This window comes from Ischnura elegans, chromosome 2, assembly GCF_921293095.1.
Source record: "Ischnura elegans chromosome 2, ioIscEleg1.1, whole genome shotgun sequence".
Lineage (NCBI taxonomy): Eukaryota > Metazoa > Arthropoda > Insecta > Odonata > Coenagrionidae > Ischnura > Ischnura elegans.
Window position 1 is genome coordinate 49,837,626 of NC_060247.1, and position 19,014 is coordinate 49,856,639.

Consider the following 19,014-nt stretch of genomic DNA (forward strand, 5'->3'; position numbering starts at 1 on the left):
TCTTTTTATTCTAGGTAAATTGAAGATTTATTCAAAAGTGATACGCTATAATTGAATCTATGATTGGCTTCTAGTGTATTTTTAATCAACTTTATTCCAATATAAGTTTTTATCGCGCAAGTATAAGTAAATAATTATAACACAATGTAAATATAAAATAAACATAAATGTACGCTGAACTATATTATCAGTCTTTTCTACCTCTCCTAAATATTCACTATTGAATTCAAACACTACTCGCTGAAAAAACTATATTTCTTCATTCCAGTGAAATAATTCAACTTAACATATATAATCATAAAATTATGTAATTCTGATAAGTTTATCCAGCTGAGACTTCATTATTTCCGTTTTTAATGCAAGAGACAGTATTTTCATGTCTTATTACTATCTCCAGGAATATACAACAATTGCCATAAGAAAAAATTCCCCTGGAACGGGAATCGAACCACGGACCTTTGGCTTTCCGGGCCACTGCGCAAACCACTACGCTATCCAGGTTCTTTAACTCATATGGCAATTATACAGAGACTGATGGTACTAGGTGTTAGGCCCTCGCGGTCCATCAAGAATTGCAACGCGAGGGAGAAAGGACTTCCAAGAAGCCACAACCGGTTGAAAGCCTCATGCCTGCGCTAAAGCCGCGCAAAGCGGTATGTGTAATATTTCTAAACCTGCCGCGTGAAGGGCGGTGAAATATACAACAATTGCCATGAGAAAAAATTTCTCCCTCGCGTTGCCATCCTTGATGGACCGCGAGGGCCTAACATCTAGTAACATGAATATTTGTATAATTACAATGCGAATTTCAGAACCTGGATAGCGTAGTGGTCTGTGCGGTACCCCAGAAAGCCAAAGGTCCGTGGTTCGATTCCCGGTCCAGGGGAATTTTTTCTCATGGCAATTGTTGTATATTTCACCGCCGTTCACGCGGCAGGTTTAGAAATATTACACATCTCCAGGAATATTTACAAATAATACTGGAAAAATAATTACAGAATGAGAGAGGAAAAATAAGCTTTTTCTAAATCTCATGACTGAAATTTTATTTCATTATGAGTTATTAGCCGATTATCCACAGGAAACGGCAATGTTTGCTCATTCTTTACAGCTTGAGTTCATTATTGTGGACAAAGGAAGATTAATCCGAGATTATAATACACTCTTTGCGCTCTCAATTACCTGCGACGATCTCACATCCTTCTCGACGGGCGAGATGGTCATGCAAAACTCTAACCTTTCCTCTAAATCCATCCAGTCTGCATTCTTTTCCGAGGAATCAGAAGCCACATTCCGATCCGGTATAAACTCACACAGAGGTTCATAAGTGGAGTATCCGCAGTACACATCGGCATCGTAAGATCCGATCGGAAGGAGGCGTGTTTCGGAGCTCAAAAGATCGACCACATGGTTTGGTTTCACTACCCAAGTTGGAACATGCAGCAATTCCTGCGGTATATTCTCGGCTGGTAGAAGTGGAGAGTCCTGTGGAAATAACTTTCATGTTCAAATAATAAACTTCTCTCGCGACTCAAGGGACAAGCAGGGAGTGATGAAGTCTTCATGGGTTCTACACCGGTTGAGTGAGACGGCGGCTGCCTCCGTTTCGACTACTGAGTCTGGCATCGTCCTCAGTGCGTCGCTATACTATTTACCTAAGGAAGATGCTAGGCGTCGAAACGTCGGAACCCGTGGAGTTCAGCATCATGAGCCGGGAAAAATCATCAAACGACCAGATCCGATAAGATACGTCGGATAACATGTGGAGGAATTTTCGCCCAATTCGTACATATTAATGCTGAAGATAACGCAAAATTCAAATATTTTAGAGATAATGCCCCTATCTCCAGTAGAATATATCCCTCTTTTTACAACACATCCTACGTGAATCTGTTTGATACGGTAATTTGAGGCAACAATTTTAAGCAAAACATTTATTTACGTTAATTTAAATAAAAACATCTGTACTTTAAAACCTTTGGGGTCTTTAAATCATACCTGTTAATATAAGGGTGAATTCATCACGAAACTAGATGAGTAGCCATTATTAATTTTCTGAGATTTTCAACGAGTGACATTGTTATTTTATACTACGTTTCTGGGGCTAAGTATTGGCCCTAATATAAAAAATATTCATGGCGAATCGTTTGGAAGGTCACCCGGACCACTAACGTCACATGCCGAATGAGGCGGGGATGCGCAAGGTCTCAAGCAATTTTTTTACAATAGGATTTGAATTTGACAGATTAAAGTGGATGTAAAATTGATTGCTAAAAAAATCTTATTTCGACATTACTAAATTAGCTTTTAAAGTTAATTTAACTTAGACCTAAGGTCAACTAATGGTGGAAGATATCAAGCGGAAAGTAGTAAAGTTAATATTAGTATCGTATAATCAGATATTTTTGTTCAAAGTTAATATATAACATTTTAAAAGTTAATGCAGTGACGTTGAAATAATATATTTTTTTGTCTTAGAAGAAGTTAGCAAATAAATAATTATTGAAAAACACCTTACTAAATCCGATAAGGATCTTGATCCAATTGAATGAACGTTCGTTTCAGTGTCCGTGCACGATCGAAGAGCCAAATTAGTATTCGCTAGGATATCGGGGGCGAGCGAGTTCCAGCGATGCATGGTTGATGTATGATGATGCGATTTTGTTTATTTTTAGCGAAGGAGTTTTATTTGGCAATTTACAGTGGATATCAGTGGCTTAACTATAGGGGGATAGATTCCCCCCCAAATTCTCAAAGAAATAAAGAAAATATTTGAAACTATTGTCTATTTTTGACGTATAATAAATACAAATACTGCTAAGTGCCAAAATGATGTAAAATATATTTCCAGGCATGTCATTTTTCAAAAATTTTCAGACCCAGACCCCCCATTTACTGAGGAGGCCCCCAAGGTCCCCTATTCGCCCCAAGGCATATTGCTAGCCACGACACAGGTAGATATAAAATTTATAATTTAAAAAAATCTTATTCCAACGATATTAAATTGGTATAGATAAAAAACGTCTGCGGTCAATTAATGGCGGAAGAAACCAAGGGGAAAGTAGTATATTATGTGAGGAGGTGAGAAGCCAACGGGTACAAGAGATTTTTTTCTCTACAGAGTTAGGTAAAGTTAATTGTTAGAAGAAATACAACAAAACTTGGTCGCCAAGCGATACGAGTGAGTCTCAGTTCTCTGCTGATATCGAGTGGAAAATCAAATGCTCTACCAAATATCTAATCAATCTCGTTTGTTTTCTTCACCTAATTTCTGTACCTAACTTTGTTTAGAAAAAAGAAATCACTTGTACCCCTTGGCTTCTCACCCATACATATGAAAACTAAATGGTGGCACAGTGTTTTTGGATCCTCTTTACAATTCACCAAAATGAATATAGCTCAACACCTACCTCCTGCGTCTCCAAATCCTTCTTTTCCTGTGTCGCTTTCTTCCTCTCCCTGCTCGCGGACCCCTTCCCCGACATTGGTTCCCTGGCCCTGGAGCTCCTGCGCGTCTTCCTCCTCTCCGGCTCTTCCTGCTTCTCCTCCGGGGTCGACGCCGTGACTTCCGGTTCCTCGGGCAGCACCACTTCGCACGGCTCCACCTCCTTCTCGGCCACCTCGACGAGCGCCACCTCGATCCAGCAGCGGCCGTACGCGCCCCTCACGAGGGCCACCGGCAGACCCAACCGATCCGCCAGCACCTTGAACAGGATGGCCCTCTCCGTGTACCCGCCCATGCGGACCATTCCAAGGGGAATGACGTCACCGTGGCCAAATTCAACCTGCGCGGTCAAATAAATAGTGGGAGAAATCGAGCGATGAGTGATGGTTCAAAACTGGATGGTAACACGGCGGCGTTTACTGATCCTCTTTTCGAGGTTGTCTGGGACCCGTGGGATTAGCAAGGGAAAAATGTTGGTCAAAATCGATTTTTCGAGAAATCGATCTTTAATCGAAATGAAAAGCTCGATTTTCCCTTGAAATCCCTGAAATATTATCGCTGGACCTATCATTCTGAGGGACGAAGAAAATGATGGTGTGATTCAGGCTGAAATAAGGTAGATAAAAATGCATGCCATGACTTATTTGATCTCACTCCCTCCTTTCATTGACCCCTTTTCAATTCCATTGAAATCCTTCATAACCCTTTCCCTATCCTATCTGTCACCGAAGTAGCTTGTTCCTGAAGATTCGTGTTGTCTTTTTTTAAATAATTTCTTGTTTCCGCTTGTTAAATTGTTTACTTGTCCTATGACGTATGTATTGTAACGTGGCCACTATAAAATGGCTACTGTATAATGTATGTGGTTCTCTTTCTTTGAAATAAAATAAAAAATGCACAAAAAAATAAATTCTTGCATTGAGAGAGATAATTAATATGTTTTTCAACAAAAGTTAAACAAATTACCAAAGTTTATCACAAATTCAAGTTTTTAAATGTTCAAAATTTTCAGGTTTTTTAATATGTATCTACCACTTTCTTTTTACTCCTTTATCATGCTATCTCATTCTCCTTGCATACACGTTCTTACGTTCTGAGAGACATCTTTAGATGCATTGCGCCCAACAGCTACCGAAGCGTCCATATCCGTCTTTTACCTTTCCACAGTGTAATTATAAATCACAGAAATTTAGTGGCCATGTAAGGTGAGGAAGAGTGGGATATATCAGCAAAGTGCTGGGCCTGGGCGCTGCTTAAACCAGATCACTGACACCGCCTTTCTCCACCTCCCCTGGAATTAAATCGGATACCCTGGTATTAAATGGGGGTCGGGTTGTTGTGGTGGCTAGAGTATAGGCTTCCCAGCGCATGGGCTCGGGTTAAAATCACGGCGGTGGCAGAGAATCTCCAAAGACTGTCCTATCCCTGCTTGAATGCTGTGTGGAGAATATTTCAAGCGCAACTCTCCGTCCGTCGGATGGGACGTTAAACCGTAGTCCCCTTGGCGCCTTGTGTTTAGAGCAGGCTAATGCCGACGCCGGGTTTCTCTCCACCCTTCCTTCCATATACTTCCCTCATGGCGCAAATGACCTCAGCTGTCGGTCGCCTCCTCCAAATACCATTGAGTGAAAAATGCTTATGTCTCTTACCTTCAGTTCCTCCAAATGTCGTTCCTTTTTGAACGTCCCATCTTTAACTGGCCCCGCCATCTCTTCCCACACGACTTTTGCGATGGCGTCTATCATGGTCCGCATGCTCACTGCGGGATGCTGCAACTCCGCCCTGAGCGTCGCTTCCATCTCCATCAGATGCTCGTCCGGCTCCAGGAACAGCTGCAGCAAGGACGCCTGCTCCGTCGACTGGCTCACTTGACTGAGGTTCCTGGACTCTCGGCTCATGCGACTCTTCCTCCTAGGTGAGGAGCCTGCCGCACTGGACATCGCTACCCTGAGCCTTGGCGTTGCGAATGTTTGGAACGACGCCGTGAACACGTGTCTGTGAGTGGAATTGATGGGTCAGGCCTAACTCTGAGGAATAGCCTTTAATAGCATTTTAATGGAATTCCTTGACGTACAATTAATACACTTTACAGCATGGGCCCACCCAGGATCAAAACTGGGGGTGAGGAAACCGTGGTCGTTCAAGTTGTAACATTTTAGCAGAGAAAAGGTTTAAGAAAATCATCACAGCGCTTTATTAGTTTATAAATTTTTTTCTTAAAAAAATAATGATTTGTATTTTAGTTCCATTCTCGCAATAATGTAACATTTTTCTTCAAAATAAAATTTGAACAAAATTTTCGTTTTGCACTAAATTTATTTTCGCTTCTGGGGGGGTGGCAGATACCCCCTCCCGCCCCCACTGGGTACGGCCACGCTTCACAGCAAGGCTGTAAGCAAGGGGAGGCGGGATGGTCAATGAGAGGATCGCTATGTAAGAGTTCAAAGAAAAGGCTAGTGAAGAGTCCAATCTGAGGTATGGCGCTTTAGGGTGCGGAAACGCGAACAATTGGGCACCAAGGAAGGAGGGGGAGAAGACACGGGAGGCATTCGAGATGAGGGTGTGAAGAAGAATGGAGAAAGTGTAGCGGACGGAAAGGAGAACGAACGACGAAGTGGGAGACATGCTGATCGAGAGGAGGAAACATCTAGATAAGATGGGGAGGAGACAGAAGGTTTGGTTGGAGAGAGTGCTGAACAGGAATGGAATTTTAAATTCCGTGCAAAAAGGAGGTAAATTTTTGGTAAGCAAAAGAGGGGAAGGAACTGAATAGGATTTATCGACAGAATGAAAGGGAGTAGACCTTACTAATAATTGAAGATGGAGGTCCTTTCTGAACAGGTTTGAGCCAACTATCAAAACTCTCCAAGTAAAATTTCCTTAAACGGTAGAATAATTAAATGACAATTTTCTTACTGACTCAAAAATACCCCAAAAACCCCATTCAACTATACTATAGCGCTTTTACGACTTGTGCGGAAAGAGCTATCGACTACTTGAGTCCATTCACCGCGACAGCTCAACACCCATTATCCATGAAATGTAAGAGCAATAAGTAGCATAATTTGCAAGGACGTGCCTGTGAGGTACGGGAGGCGCCTCCATGAGCTCGGTGATGGTGGGCGTGGCCTCGTATTTGCCCGGCGCGGGGCACACCACGTAGAAGAGGTCGCCGGTGGAGTCCTCGGGGTTGAGTCTGCCAGTCACCTGGAACTTAGCCGAGGGGTTGGAGCGCAGCAGGGAGGCGATGCAGTCATGCCACGGCGCCGTGAACGGGATGTGCCGCGACAGAGCCGCCTCCGTCAGCATCCTATAAGGACGGTGTGGTGTCATATAAGAGGGTGAAGAAGGAACTGAACCGCATAGTTATAGACAAATTGTCTCACATGGATATGAACCCAGAAAATAAGTGAACTTTCTCAAGCGAACGGGATACGTAAAACAATGGAATGGTGGTACCCGCTCCTGGAGTTAGGCCAAGAAATTGCGCACCTTGAGGATTGCGCTTGATTTAAATACAAGAAAAATTACGGACATTTGAAAATTTTATTCCTCAGCTAATAGAATTCGAATGGAACTATTATTAGGGTAATAAAATACTGAGGACTGTTATGACGGTTTAATAAATATAAGAAGTACTACCCTTAAATTTGAATTCAGACTACTTACCAATTTAAAATATTTATAGAGAAGTCGGTCATGTTGACAGGAATCAAACTGGCTTCAAATTCAAATTTAAGGGTAGTACTTCTTATATTTATTAAACCGTCATAACAGTCCTCAGTATTTTATTACCCAAATAATAGTTCCATCCGAATTCTATTAGCGGACCACTTACCAATTTAAAATATTTATAGGTAAGTCGGTCATGTTGACAGGAATCAAACTGGCTTCAGCAGATTATTTATCATGATAGCTTACCATGCAAGTGTTCCATTAGCCACAAAATCATTGGCAACGTTTGAAGGGCACTGAATGATAAACGCCAGCGCTGCCTCCAAGAGGGAATTTCTGCCGAACCTTCTGTCCTCATTCTGTAAAAATATTGAAATGATGAGCCATTATGTTTTGCATGAGCAAAAGGGAGTTTTGCCAAAACGAGAGGTTGATTTCGAGTGGTTGGCAATGCGAACGAAATTAGAACATTTGAAATGTTTCATTTAACGACTCATTTCGAGAGTGAATATTGGTATCGGAATTAAAATTTCAAATGCACCATTTCTGATCGCGTTGCCAACCACTTGGGATCAACCACTCGCAGTGAAAACCATCGGAATGATTCCCGTGTATCTGAAGTATAGGTATGAACTGCCAGGGAAAACTCTGCCCCATAATCCTACCTGAAAACAGCTCAGCCCCCTTTAAAATGATTCCGGGGCAGACCGACCGCCTTCCACCCTCCTCACGCCGCTTCGCTACGACACTTGCGCATTTATGGAATTCAACGACAAAGTCACATGCTACCATGGGCGATGTTTAGAGTTTTATATTTGAGAAGGGGAGCAGCAAGTCTTCCGGCGTCTTAGGGGTATGGAACAACCTCCAGTGAAACGGAGGTATTCCATAGCCCCTAAGTATTCCTGGATAATTTGTTTAAATTAGCCTCGGAAAAAATGAAGTTTATTTAAACTTTCGCTAAGACTAAAATTAATTTAAATTTTCGGTAAACTTCTTGTTTTCATTGTACTTCAACGTGCAGGTTTCGTACTATTTTACAAATTACCATTTAATTTGGGGGAGCCAGGCTCCCCATGGACCCTGCCCCCAAAACTTCGCCCATGCATGCTACTCTTGATATTCGTTACTCACCTCAAGGATTTTCCGTATTTTGGTTGGCCCTTGATTCGCAATAAATATTTCCGCTGCCACATTATCCAGCATCAATATTCCGAGAGTCGAGATGGCGGACTCCTTGACCTCGGGAAGTGGGCTGCACAATGCGGGGGCTGGGTTTTCCGGCAGCCACATCCTATCCTTCCTCAACCTCGAGTCTATCATTTCCCCGAGGGCCGCTGTTGTCGCAGGCCACGTACCCGGGAGCTCGACCTCCGAAGGGTTTGGCGGGACGTACGGAGGGGGTTCGAGGCAATTGATGACAGCCTTTACCAGCCCCTTGTTGCGCGACACAGCGGAGCGCAGGTCCTCGGTGAAAGCTACCGTCGAAATAATGGAAAGCACAGCTGTGATGCAGTCGTCAGGGAGCTGTGAGAACGTGGAAGAATAATATTTATATTAGTATTTACAGCCCCAATAGTAAGAAAAAAGTTTAAATTTTCCTTAGGGTAACTAACAATGATAACACTTCTTGACTGAGCGTTGATATTGCTAATATGGAGCCCTTCCACCATGTTCAAACTTCTAGTTTCGATTTGATTCCCTAGAGTAAGTTGTTTCGTAAAAAGTGCACAAATATTCTTGGAAAAATATTAACACAGTTTTGAGGTTGGATACAGATATGAACTTCTTGCAATTACAAACATAGTTTTAGGTAAAAATGTAATTCATGCACTCTTTTATTGCAATAAATTATCGTCAACGGAATAATAAAGCTCAGCTAATTATTGGGCTAAGTGAAAATGTCTGTAGAGAGGACAAGCAGAGTAACAATTAATGTAGGAAAAATATATTTTTTCTCAAGACCAGACTAAAATACTTTCACTCTTAGTCTAGCCCACGGTAGGTTAACATATATTCTCCTCCACGTATATGATTGCCTAGTCGATTAAAAAATCAGTGTCGGTAATATTTAAACATTCGGAAGAAGGGTATATTGAAGTTAGGAAAATCTGTACGTCATTCCGGATTTGCCTCTCTTCGGACAATCACCGCAAATGGAATAAAATAACCCGTTTCATGCAAAAACTATACCATCAGAGATAGTTACCGTGTGGACATCCCTATGATTTCAGGGGTTTCCGTTCGTAACAAGGAATTCATGAATGTACCGCACCACTTAAGACTGCTGTTTTCCAAAGTTCACATTAAAAATGATTACTCCAATGAAATGTAATAAAGACGATTCATACTGCGAAATGGAAAACATATTACGTATGTCACAAAAATTATACCTTTATCCCAATGGCTCCCAGAACATGTGCGTTTCATCCCCATTCTACGCAAAATGGCAAACAAATAATGGATGATTTTCCGAGGGTTGATCTACGTAGATTCCATCAAAAATATGTACGTACATCTTTCCTGGAATGCTACAACATGTCGTTATATTTCACAGGATTTAAAAAAGCATGGTAATTCCTCCATTGGGCACGGTATACATTACAGAGTGTTTCAGTTGCCACATCTGAATCAGCGAAGGGAAATGTGATTGATATCAATACGGTTTTACAAATCATACAATTCAGCATCCCCTATAAATTAAATCCAAAGCGTTAGCGCTGTTCCACAGGGCTGTTCCTTCTCATCAAATAACGCGGCATAGATCGTTGTTATGGAAAAAAGACTTAGGCAAACACCTTATTAAGGCTTCCGCGGGTTGATGTGAATGAAGACGAAGCTCTTTCGGGCTTTACCCCGCGTCAGTCCGTATTTTTTCGGAAAAAATATGGACAGACGCGGTGTAAATCGCGGAAGAGCTACATCTTTACTCAGGCAAACCATTAGAACTCACCTTTCCGACCCTCTCCAGAATTTCTCTTAAACTTTCGATGGCGGAGGGCTTGGTGGGCGTGTTCACCTTCACGCTTCCGGAAGAGGAATCTTTTCCGGTCGAGCTCTCTTTCCGCGACTGCTGCTCCTGGGGCCCCTCTACGAGGGCCTTGCGGGCATCGAGATTCTCGCGGACGAGACCCTTGAGCAGGGCGGCGACCACGGCGCAACCCTCCAAGGTCTGCTGATGCTCCGGTTGCACCTCTTCGTCGAAGGGCAAGCGAGCGGCCAGGGCAGCCATGTCTCTCGGCGCGGAGGACTGCAAGATGCTCTCGACGACGCAGGTCTTGTCCCGGATGCAGTAGAGGGCGTAAGCGGCAGCGTCCGCGATGTTGCTGTCCACGTCCTGGATGAGGGCGGGGATCCCTAAGTGGTGCTCCATCTTCTCGATGAGGATATCAGCCGCAGATGGAGAAGTGTACAAGGCTAGGATAGCCGCCATGGACCAGAAGCGCACGTCGCCCGGCTATCAGAAAATAAATATCACTCGATATTTTTTTAATTTTTCTTTAGGTCAATTATTTAATTATAACTGATTGTGAAATGGAAACTTTTAACAAATAATCCAAGAGGGCACATAGCACATATTAAAACCCTGAAGAAGACATAAGAATTATAGCGAAACGTTGGCAAACAATCATTCTTGTACACATAATCCGAAATGATAATGATTAATAACTTATATATGTAATAATATGTAATTACTTCAAGTACAAACCGATAGAAATAGAGCATGCAAAGGTATTAATTTTTTATAGTTACTTCCTTGGAATTTAAAGCAAAAATAAAGGTAAAAGAATTTTAAAATCCATTTATATCACCCTCCTATTCATAAGCTCCTGCTTATTTCAAGAAAAATAATATCTTATTTTGAAATTTATGTTTTAAATCGTGATTTTCTCATTTTTTACATAATTTATTTTAACATCATTACAGAATTACTTGAATATCAAATATATCCTCTCTAATAATTAAACCCTTCCATTTTTTTGCCAGCGACCCCTCCTCTTTAAAAGAAATGATGTTCAATAAGATTATGATTACGGAAGAGGTTTAGCGATAGAATAAATACTTATTAAATTTTCCATCAGGCCCGCTTATGTATGAAGTAATGGCAAAAATATGTGTGTATACCAAAATGGAATGTAATCTTCCGACATAAAAAAATTCGTTGGCGGAAGGGTTCAAAACTCCCAGAAAACTTTAAATAATGCAATCTTAAGATAACCCAATTCTAAAATAACTCCCTCTCTCCAAGATGCGCTACTCTTTCCAAATTAACCGCATACCGCAGTGGAAATAATTAGTGGCCAGGGTCTTGCAATGAAACACTTGGCTTCGAAAATGTTTGGTATTTTGAGAGGAGTACTTAGCACGACACCGTCTCCTGAATCTTCTCACTGATGACGACCACCATTGTCGATCAAAATGCCTTCGATTATAGCATTTTTTTACAAACCGAATAAACGCATTATTTTCCAGAGGGTTACCCAAAGTAGATTCCATAAAAAATATGTCCATCTTTCCTGGAATGCTACAACAGACCAATTTCGGAATTCGGTCACGTTAATATATTGCACAGAATTTAAAAAGCATCTCTATTTCTCCATTACGCATGGTATTCATTACATAGTATTCCAACGATTGGAGCGATTCTGTAGCCAGAAAATTTTAACGAGGGGTTCACCTGTGGAAGAGGTACATTTTTCGGGGGTTCAGATCAAGGGGAAACTTAAAACTGTACCTCCAAGCATTTTGAGAGGGGAGTTCGAACCCCTATACCCACTCGCTACGGCCTAGCATCAGAGATTTTAGTTCCTTTGAATTGATATTAAATATTGCTTCCTCCTCAGACATCAAACTTATAAATAATTTTGAATTAATTTACGACACATTTTTTCGCCTTCGATGAAAAGGTCTGATTCATCTCAAATCGTAAAATAATTGAAATCTCCGATAAACCATTTTTACCTCCCGTTGGAAGAGCTTTTGGAGCTCAATCAAGCGTCTAGGGCCATCGATTGTCACAAGAGCGAGGCCATGATCGTCCCCCTTTGTATTTTTTTCCTCTGATTCAGCAGCAGGGGGGAGGACCAATCTTCGAATCAAGGCCAGGACAACATTAGCCAAAAGGCTGTTCGACGGAGTCTCCAGAAGCTCGAGAAGGGCCGGAAAGGACGACGACAGCGTGTTGTGGGCGATGGAGGACCGGAGAGCTGCCTCGTAAGCAACGGCCAACGAGAGAGTCTGCAATAGACAGGGAAGTATGCATAAGTATGGCTTGCAGTTCGTCCAATCTGTCCAGCGGAAATGTCATCATAAAATGGAACTTAAAAACTTCTTTACAAATTTTTCTGAGGAAAAGCATTGGCTCGTGAGAGCAAGACACCAGACATTTGCGCAACTTAGGAGATAATGCAACAAGACATATTAAAATATTACAGTACACAATTACATAGCGCGGTGAAAAGTTACTCTAAATTATGTTGTTTTTTTTAGATCACATACGGAAAGTTCGAGGACATAACCGTAATTCTTTTCAAAACAGAATTTTGCAATGAATCTATTACGAAAACTAGGTCGTCACAGAGCAGGAATAGTAAAATTAGAGATAGTATAAGGAATAATTACTTGCAAAGTACCTTAACACTAAACACGAGATTATCACATGCCTTTGTGGCGTAAAATTTTTTAAGACACTAGAGTGAAAATGATAATAAGAATCGTCTATCATGTCTAATGACGTTCATAGTCTTTGTATGAAAATTGACAACTAGTAAGGCAGGTTGAGCTCAAAATAACAAAAATTGAAATAAAATCAACTCTAAAACGGTGAGGTTTCAATTGATAAATGAATGGTGTTTCTAATGAAAATCATAAAGCCGTAATATTATTTTTTTTATTTCAGTGAGTCACCAAAGTATCTACTGAATACATATTCTCTAAAGATGAAAAATTCATTCATTCACCTGAATGGGAGGGTAATTGCTTCTGAAGAGTGGTGGTAGCAATGCCATGGCCTCGATATCATCTAAGACATCAATGAAATGACGGCTATCAGGCGCGGCCGATGCTGCAATCAGAAGTTGCCAAATGTTGCGCAGGCAGTTGTAGACGACGTCTGGGTCTTTCGATGACGAAAGGCGACTGAAGAGGACCTAAAATTATCAAAGAACACATCACAGTCAAATAGCGAATTAGCATAAAGAAACTATTTCATTCCAGGTGGATCTCAAAATTTGAGATGGCCCTCAGTCGTCATAGCCGGTTTATGTTCATCATTATCAATAACTCAAGGCAACAAAGCCTGAAATTGGCAATCAAAAAGTATTTGATCTCAACTCAGAAATGGAGAAATGCCGAGACAAAATTGTGATCACATTCAATGCTGATGCTTTCCGTAGCTCAATTCTCCATTTCGAGAGTATCAATACATAATGTATGAACGAGGCCTTGAATTACTTATGGAATTGGGAACAAAGCCGCCCATAAAAGTTTGTGCCCGCAAGTATACGAAAAAGATTCAATGCCGCATTCAACAACTAGTGAATACGATCAAAGTGCAAAAGAAAACTGCGCATCGTGTAATCCTGCTAGGATATACAAGTAAGGACTATGAATTTGCTCTTTAAAAAACAAGCGACATTGTAAGACAAATCGCAAGCCATAAATCGCAATTTACACATTCCATTTGCTCATTTCCAAAATGTTGGACTTCATGGCTTCGATAATCTAAAAAAATATTGAGCAAATTTTTGTTAGTAAGCGTTAAGTGTAAGGTTTGAAGTCACATTAGTGATTATAGCGATTTATTTTTACTAATTTTATCCTTTTTAATCACAAACGTGATATTTTCTGAGCTTTCGCGATACGCCTAAATTTTCCAAATATCTCGGATAGATACGAAATTTGAAAGTGTAGGTTAAATCCTTTGAATTAGCCACACGGCGCACTCAATTGGTGGAGTTGCCACCCCAAAATTCTCTATACCTTTTTATCTATTGAAAGATTCCCACGCCCTCCTTGGTTTTACTTTTGGCCATGGGGTAAGAGTTTCCTACCTTCCCGATCCCATCCTTCCCCCCCCCCCCCCCCCCTTGAGAGCTCGACGGATGGAGTCCTTGGCTCTATCCGTCGAGCTAGGTATCGTCGCTCAAAGGTTACCTACGTAAGCAAGCATTAAGCATTACTTTGGCGATACTTTTTTGAGCTCTGACTAGCGAATGGCTTATGAATGGCAAATCTGTGCTCTTGACTTGGGCACAAGACTAATGATTTAGGCTCCGTATTACACAAAACAAAACGAACGTAATGATCACCGCAAAAAAAATCTTGTCCATTTTTGAGCGTCTGAGGGGGCGCGTGCTCCTGTGCCCTTCTCCCAAAATCCGCCTATGGTTTCTTATTTTAATCTTTTGAGAGAATGGAGTTCCCATCAAGCAATCGATCTCTTTCAAAGAATAGCGATTTCAAGGCAGAGGGAACGGACACATTGCAACCCAATTGTATCAGTACATTACGAGGACTTTCGGAACCCCAGTTATCCTAGGGACATTTCAGGCTCAGTTTCTCAGACCTTTTTTTAAGTTTAATCCTCAATGTTAAAAACTTTTGGGATATGTCGCCGCGTCCATTTTTGGGGCCACCCAAAAATCGACGCGGCGATACAGCCCAAAAGTTTTTTTATTTATTTTAACATGACGACTACCCGCGAAAGATTGAACGAAGAACTTAATCCTGGAATTCACTGATTAACCATTATCTCCATGAAATCCGGAAGTTCTAACCTTAAGCGGAAACATATTCCTGGTGACGGGAGAATTGAGCAGTGCTGAAGCGTACGACACGGATGTCCCGATGGTGAGGTCAGCGAGGACGTGCGAGGAGTACTCATTTAACACTTCGGACTCGTTCCTCTCGAGGCACTGCAGACACTTCTCCATCCCGTCCTCGCCCAGCGAGTCCCTCACTTTGGGAATCTTCGCGAAGCGAGTCAGCAGCTTCGCCGCGAAGACGCGGGAAGGAGATTCTGGCGGCAGGACGCCTTCCTCGAAAGCCATCGACAACAGCAGTTCCGGCTTCACACCGTACTCCAGGAGACGTCCAACGTTAGTGAAAGCTGAAATGAGGCAGAATTTAAGTCACTACACAAAATGTGCCGGCTGTCTCCCCCTTCCGACGCCTGAGTCCTGCAAAAATTGTAAATCTAGTGGTATTTATAAATTAAGGTGGTGTAATTTTTTGTTTCATCAGCCCAAAAATCTATCAGAAAAAGGCATAAATTAGACACTATTTGTGAATAGAGGTGGTTGTCTTTAATAAGGATAGGTATTTGGAAGGGATGTTGAACCTATTCGGCATTGGGCAAAACACAAACAAAACACATAAGTTAAACAATTCTATCCTTCATTCCTCTCTGGCCCGATTAAAGCACCATTCTGGTTGGAACGTGATTTACGTATGCTGTCTTTGGATATAACTCGTTTCAACATACTTTGTCATCTATTTATTTATATATGAGAAAACCCCTGTCAACATTGACCTGCGTCTCACTCATTTACACCTAAGTGTATAGGCCACTTGTTCAAGAAGACGCATAATCGCTGATAGGCATTGCATACCACTAAGGCGCCAAAGAAAGTTGTGAATCCTTTAAAAAACGACTTTATTCCGCCCCTGAGTGGAGCTATGGTGTTGTTAATGTACGCTTAAAAAATTGGACAGAATATTAAGTAAAGAAAAAACTGTATAAACTGAAGGAAAATACAACAAGGATGAAGAGAATGGCTTGGTGGTGTAACTGGCTAACACGCCTGACCGTCAATTGAGAGGTACAGGTTCGAATCCTCGCCAAGTCAACTATTTTTTTCAAGGCGAGCTTCATCCTTGGTGTATAAAACTTAGCAACCGTGCGCGCAACTGCGCACAAAGTCACTTGTTTCATGAAGTGCTTTGAGAGTGAAGGAATTTATTTCAATCAGAAGTCGTCATAGAAGAATCCAACTTAGGGGGAATTTAAACAGACATGAAGGATACTATTAATAGTTCTAGGAAGACATGCCAATGGAAAAAGACCTAGAGGAAGACAAATACTCCAGTTGTTTGATTAACAATAAGTGATGAAGGATGTCGGATGCAGGAGCAAAGGTAAAAAGAAAGGAAGGCGGAGAGAGGTAAGGAATGGATACTGAAGAGTCCCGAGCAGTTGGTATGGAATGGTATTTGAAGGTTGCGACCGACAGCATAGGTCATTTGCACCACGAGGAAATGATATGGAAGGAAGGGTGGAGAGAAACCCGGCGTCGGCATTAGCCTGCTCTTAACGAAAGGCGCCAAAAGCTGCTTATCGTCCCATCCGACGGACGTAGTGTTGCGCTTGAAATGCCCTCCACATAGCACTCGAGCAGGGAATGGGCAGTATCTGAAAATTCCTTGCCACTGCCGGGATTTGAACCCGAACCATCGGGGTGGGAAGCTAACGCTCAAGCTGCCACAACAACCCGATCCCCATTTAATACCAGGGGATCCGATTTAATACCAGGGGAGGTGGAGAAAGGAGGTGTTTGCGCTCTGGTTTAAGCAGCGCCCAGGCCAAGCACTTTGCTGATACCCCACTCTTCCTAACCTTCCCTGGCCACTAAATTACTGCGATTTATAACTACTGTGGAAAGGTGAAATAATAAAATCGACTTGGCTCAGTAAATATTGCTGTCACTCTACCAATAATTATTGGGATAAGTACTGAATTTTAAGTTTTTCAAGCATTTTAGAATAGCCACATGATCAACATTAGAGCCCTGATAACTCGAATCTCGATATCTGGACACTCCAGAGAAAATCGACAAGCCTGGCACATTTTTTCCTCACACCCATAACGAATTTTTGAGGGGGCTCGGGACCCCATAGAGTCGGCGCCACTGAGTGTCCACAACATCAAAATACAATCTTATCTCCTGATAGGGAGTGAAAGACCAATTAAACCCTAAGCGCAAGCATTAACTCACAATTAGACCTGACCTAAGACTCCTTGTATTCCTATACCAACTGCGATCTCTTCCACAAGGGTACTGGGTATGTCATAAGTCGTTCGTGAAATCTCTAATGCTTCCGACCCTCATCCTAAATATTTCTAAATACTCCATTTCCTTCATCCATCTCTCCGCACAGGCAAAAATACCACTGGGACTTCACGTGGATATTAACGCGCTGTTGTAGGTCTTGGCTGGGAAAAATCTTGGTAGAATAATACGGAATGGATGGAGAGTGCCATAGGTATCCGAGGCTGAAAAATTAAGTACGAAGAAAAATAAAGTAAGAAGAAAAATCTACTCGAGAAGAAGGCACTTTCACATTTGGTCTCTGTTTAAAAAGTGACTAGGAGGATATCTATTTTAATACCAATTGTTTTCATTAAAATCCTTGATTTTTTCAGTTTATTATACTTGCAATTCCACCTGAGTAAATGTGGGTATAGAAAAACAATCTGCATTGAGATACATCTACATAATACCCCGCAAGCCGACTAAAAGGCGTGTGGCAGGAGGTGTTCGGACACCAGCCGTTTACAACTAAAAATATGAAGTGCTCTAACGAAATTGGGACTAGCGTTTATTAAAGTCCTTTATGGTTCGGGGAAAAAAACGAATTCCCATATCTATCCGTTCAGCAAAACATCTCTCTTAATTTATCGCTTCTATCGGACCTGGAAATATAGTGTGGCTCTAATATTATGTTCTCAGTGTCGCTCTTAAAGATGTCTATTCTCAATTGTTCAAGCAATCTAAGCCTAGCGCGCAGCCTCCTAGCAGAGATACGAGATTGATAGACGTAAAATGAAAACTATAGCAGTACAACTAATTTCCAGGTTGATGAAGATAGCGACAAAAATAGTGAATACGTACCTTTGGCAGCAAATTTATCAAGTGAAGTTAGTGCAGCTAACTGGATGGGTTCTTCTTTGCACGATATCAGATCAATAGCGGTTGTTACTTCTTGTATGCAAGCAGGGAAGTGATCAAATTTCAAATTTTCTTGTTTTGTAGCCTCAGCTCCACCTTTTCGTTCCGAGGCACCTTTGCTTTTTTTAGTGCTAGAAGCCATTGTTAGCCTTTAAAAATCAAATAAGATCCATATTGTCGGAGGTAAATTGTCGTCCAACAGTAAATCACGTTCCCGATGATTTTGACGTACTTAGATTAAACACCAATACACGTGAACATTGGCGAACATAGGTGCCTGTGGAAAGTAAATAAACGTCCTCCGAACAGCGCATCGCCCTTTTACGCTTACGCATTGTTGTGAGGCGACTGTTAACAAATTATCTTCGGGCAATCGCTGAATTTCAATATGGCAAATTTATATATGTGGCAGAAAAGGTAACATAGGAACAATTGCGGTAGAAATTTAGTGAAATAAGGCAATCTTTCGTTCCAACAAAATTCTTTCCTCATAATTAGTCCGCTATACCAACCAGAATATTTAAAATATTCAGTGGTCGAAAGATTATTATTTTCATGAATTCTTACTCATTCTTCCATCATCGGAAAATAATATCACATGTTCTAACTAGGATGCAAATCGTCAAGCATCCTGACACTCCTTGATTGAAAGGGTGGGTCATTTGGAGGTTTTACGTAGCACCTCCAAAGTGTACACCTACGACCGTATCACATAAGAGGGCGTCCATTAATTACGTGAGGTGATTTTGAAGATTTTTGGACTTTTTAGCGGTATTTTATGGTTTACCACGAGACCACGAAAATTCGCGAAATAAATAAGCACATGCATTTAAATTACTCTCTTGACCTATTCCGCTTATCGACTCCTATAATTAATACTCCTATAAAAGGGAAAATTTAAAGCACTACGCTGCTGAATTCTCAATTTTTAATGCAACCGTCCAT

At 41.5% G+C, this 19,014-nt stretch overlaps 1 protein-coding gene across 1 annotated transcript; it reads right to left on the reverse strand.

Annotated features, from left to right (window-relative positions):
* Nucleotides 1-1,031: 1,031 nt before the first annotated feature.
* LOC124153712 lies at nucleotides 1,032-18,382 on the reverse strand. Its single transcript, XM_046527037.1, has 11 exons — nucleotides 18,013-18,382; nucleotides 14,899-15,230; nucleotides 13,081-13,269; nucleotides 12,083-12,358; nucleotides 10,074-10,577; nucleotides 8,255-8,647; nucleotides 7,367-7,479; nucleotides 6,525-6,755; nucleotides 5,095-5,440; nucleotides 3,411-3,785; nucleotides 1,032-1,485 (listed from the first exon to the last, which is right to left on the reverse strand). Exons 1-11 carry the CDS (start codon nucleotides 18,209-18,211, stop codon nucleotides 1,153-1,155), a joined length of 3,291 nt encoding a protein of 1,096 aa, XP_046382993.1. The 5' UTR covers nucleotides 18,212-18,382; the 3' UTR covers nucleotides 1,032-1,152.
* Nucleotides 18,383-19,014: the final 632 nt, after the last annotated feature.

Bases quoted from the DNA above. Each gene is read 5' to 3' on its own strand.
- LOC124153712 (XM_046527037.1), bottom strand. From the start codon at position 18,211: ATGGCTTCTAGCACTAAAAAAAGCAAAGGTGCCTCGGAACGAAAAGGT. The intron at 13,270-14,898 runs GTTAGAACTTCC...TGATAATTTTAG, and splicing joins GGAATATGTTTCCGCTTAAG to GTCCTCTTCAGTCGCCTTTC. The intron at 3,786-5,094 runs GTAAGAGACATA...TTGACCGCGCAG, and splicing joins GACATTTGGAGGAACTGAAG to GTTGAATTTGGCCACGGTGA.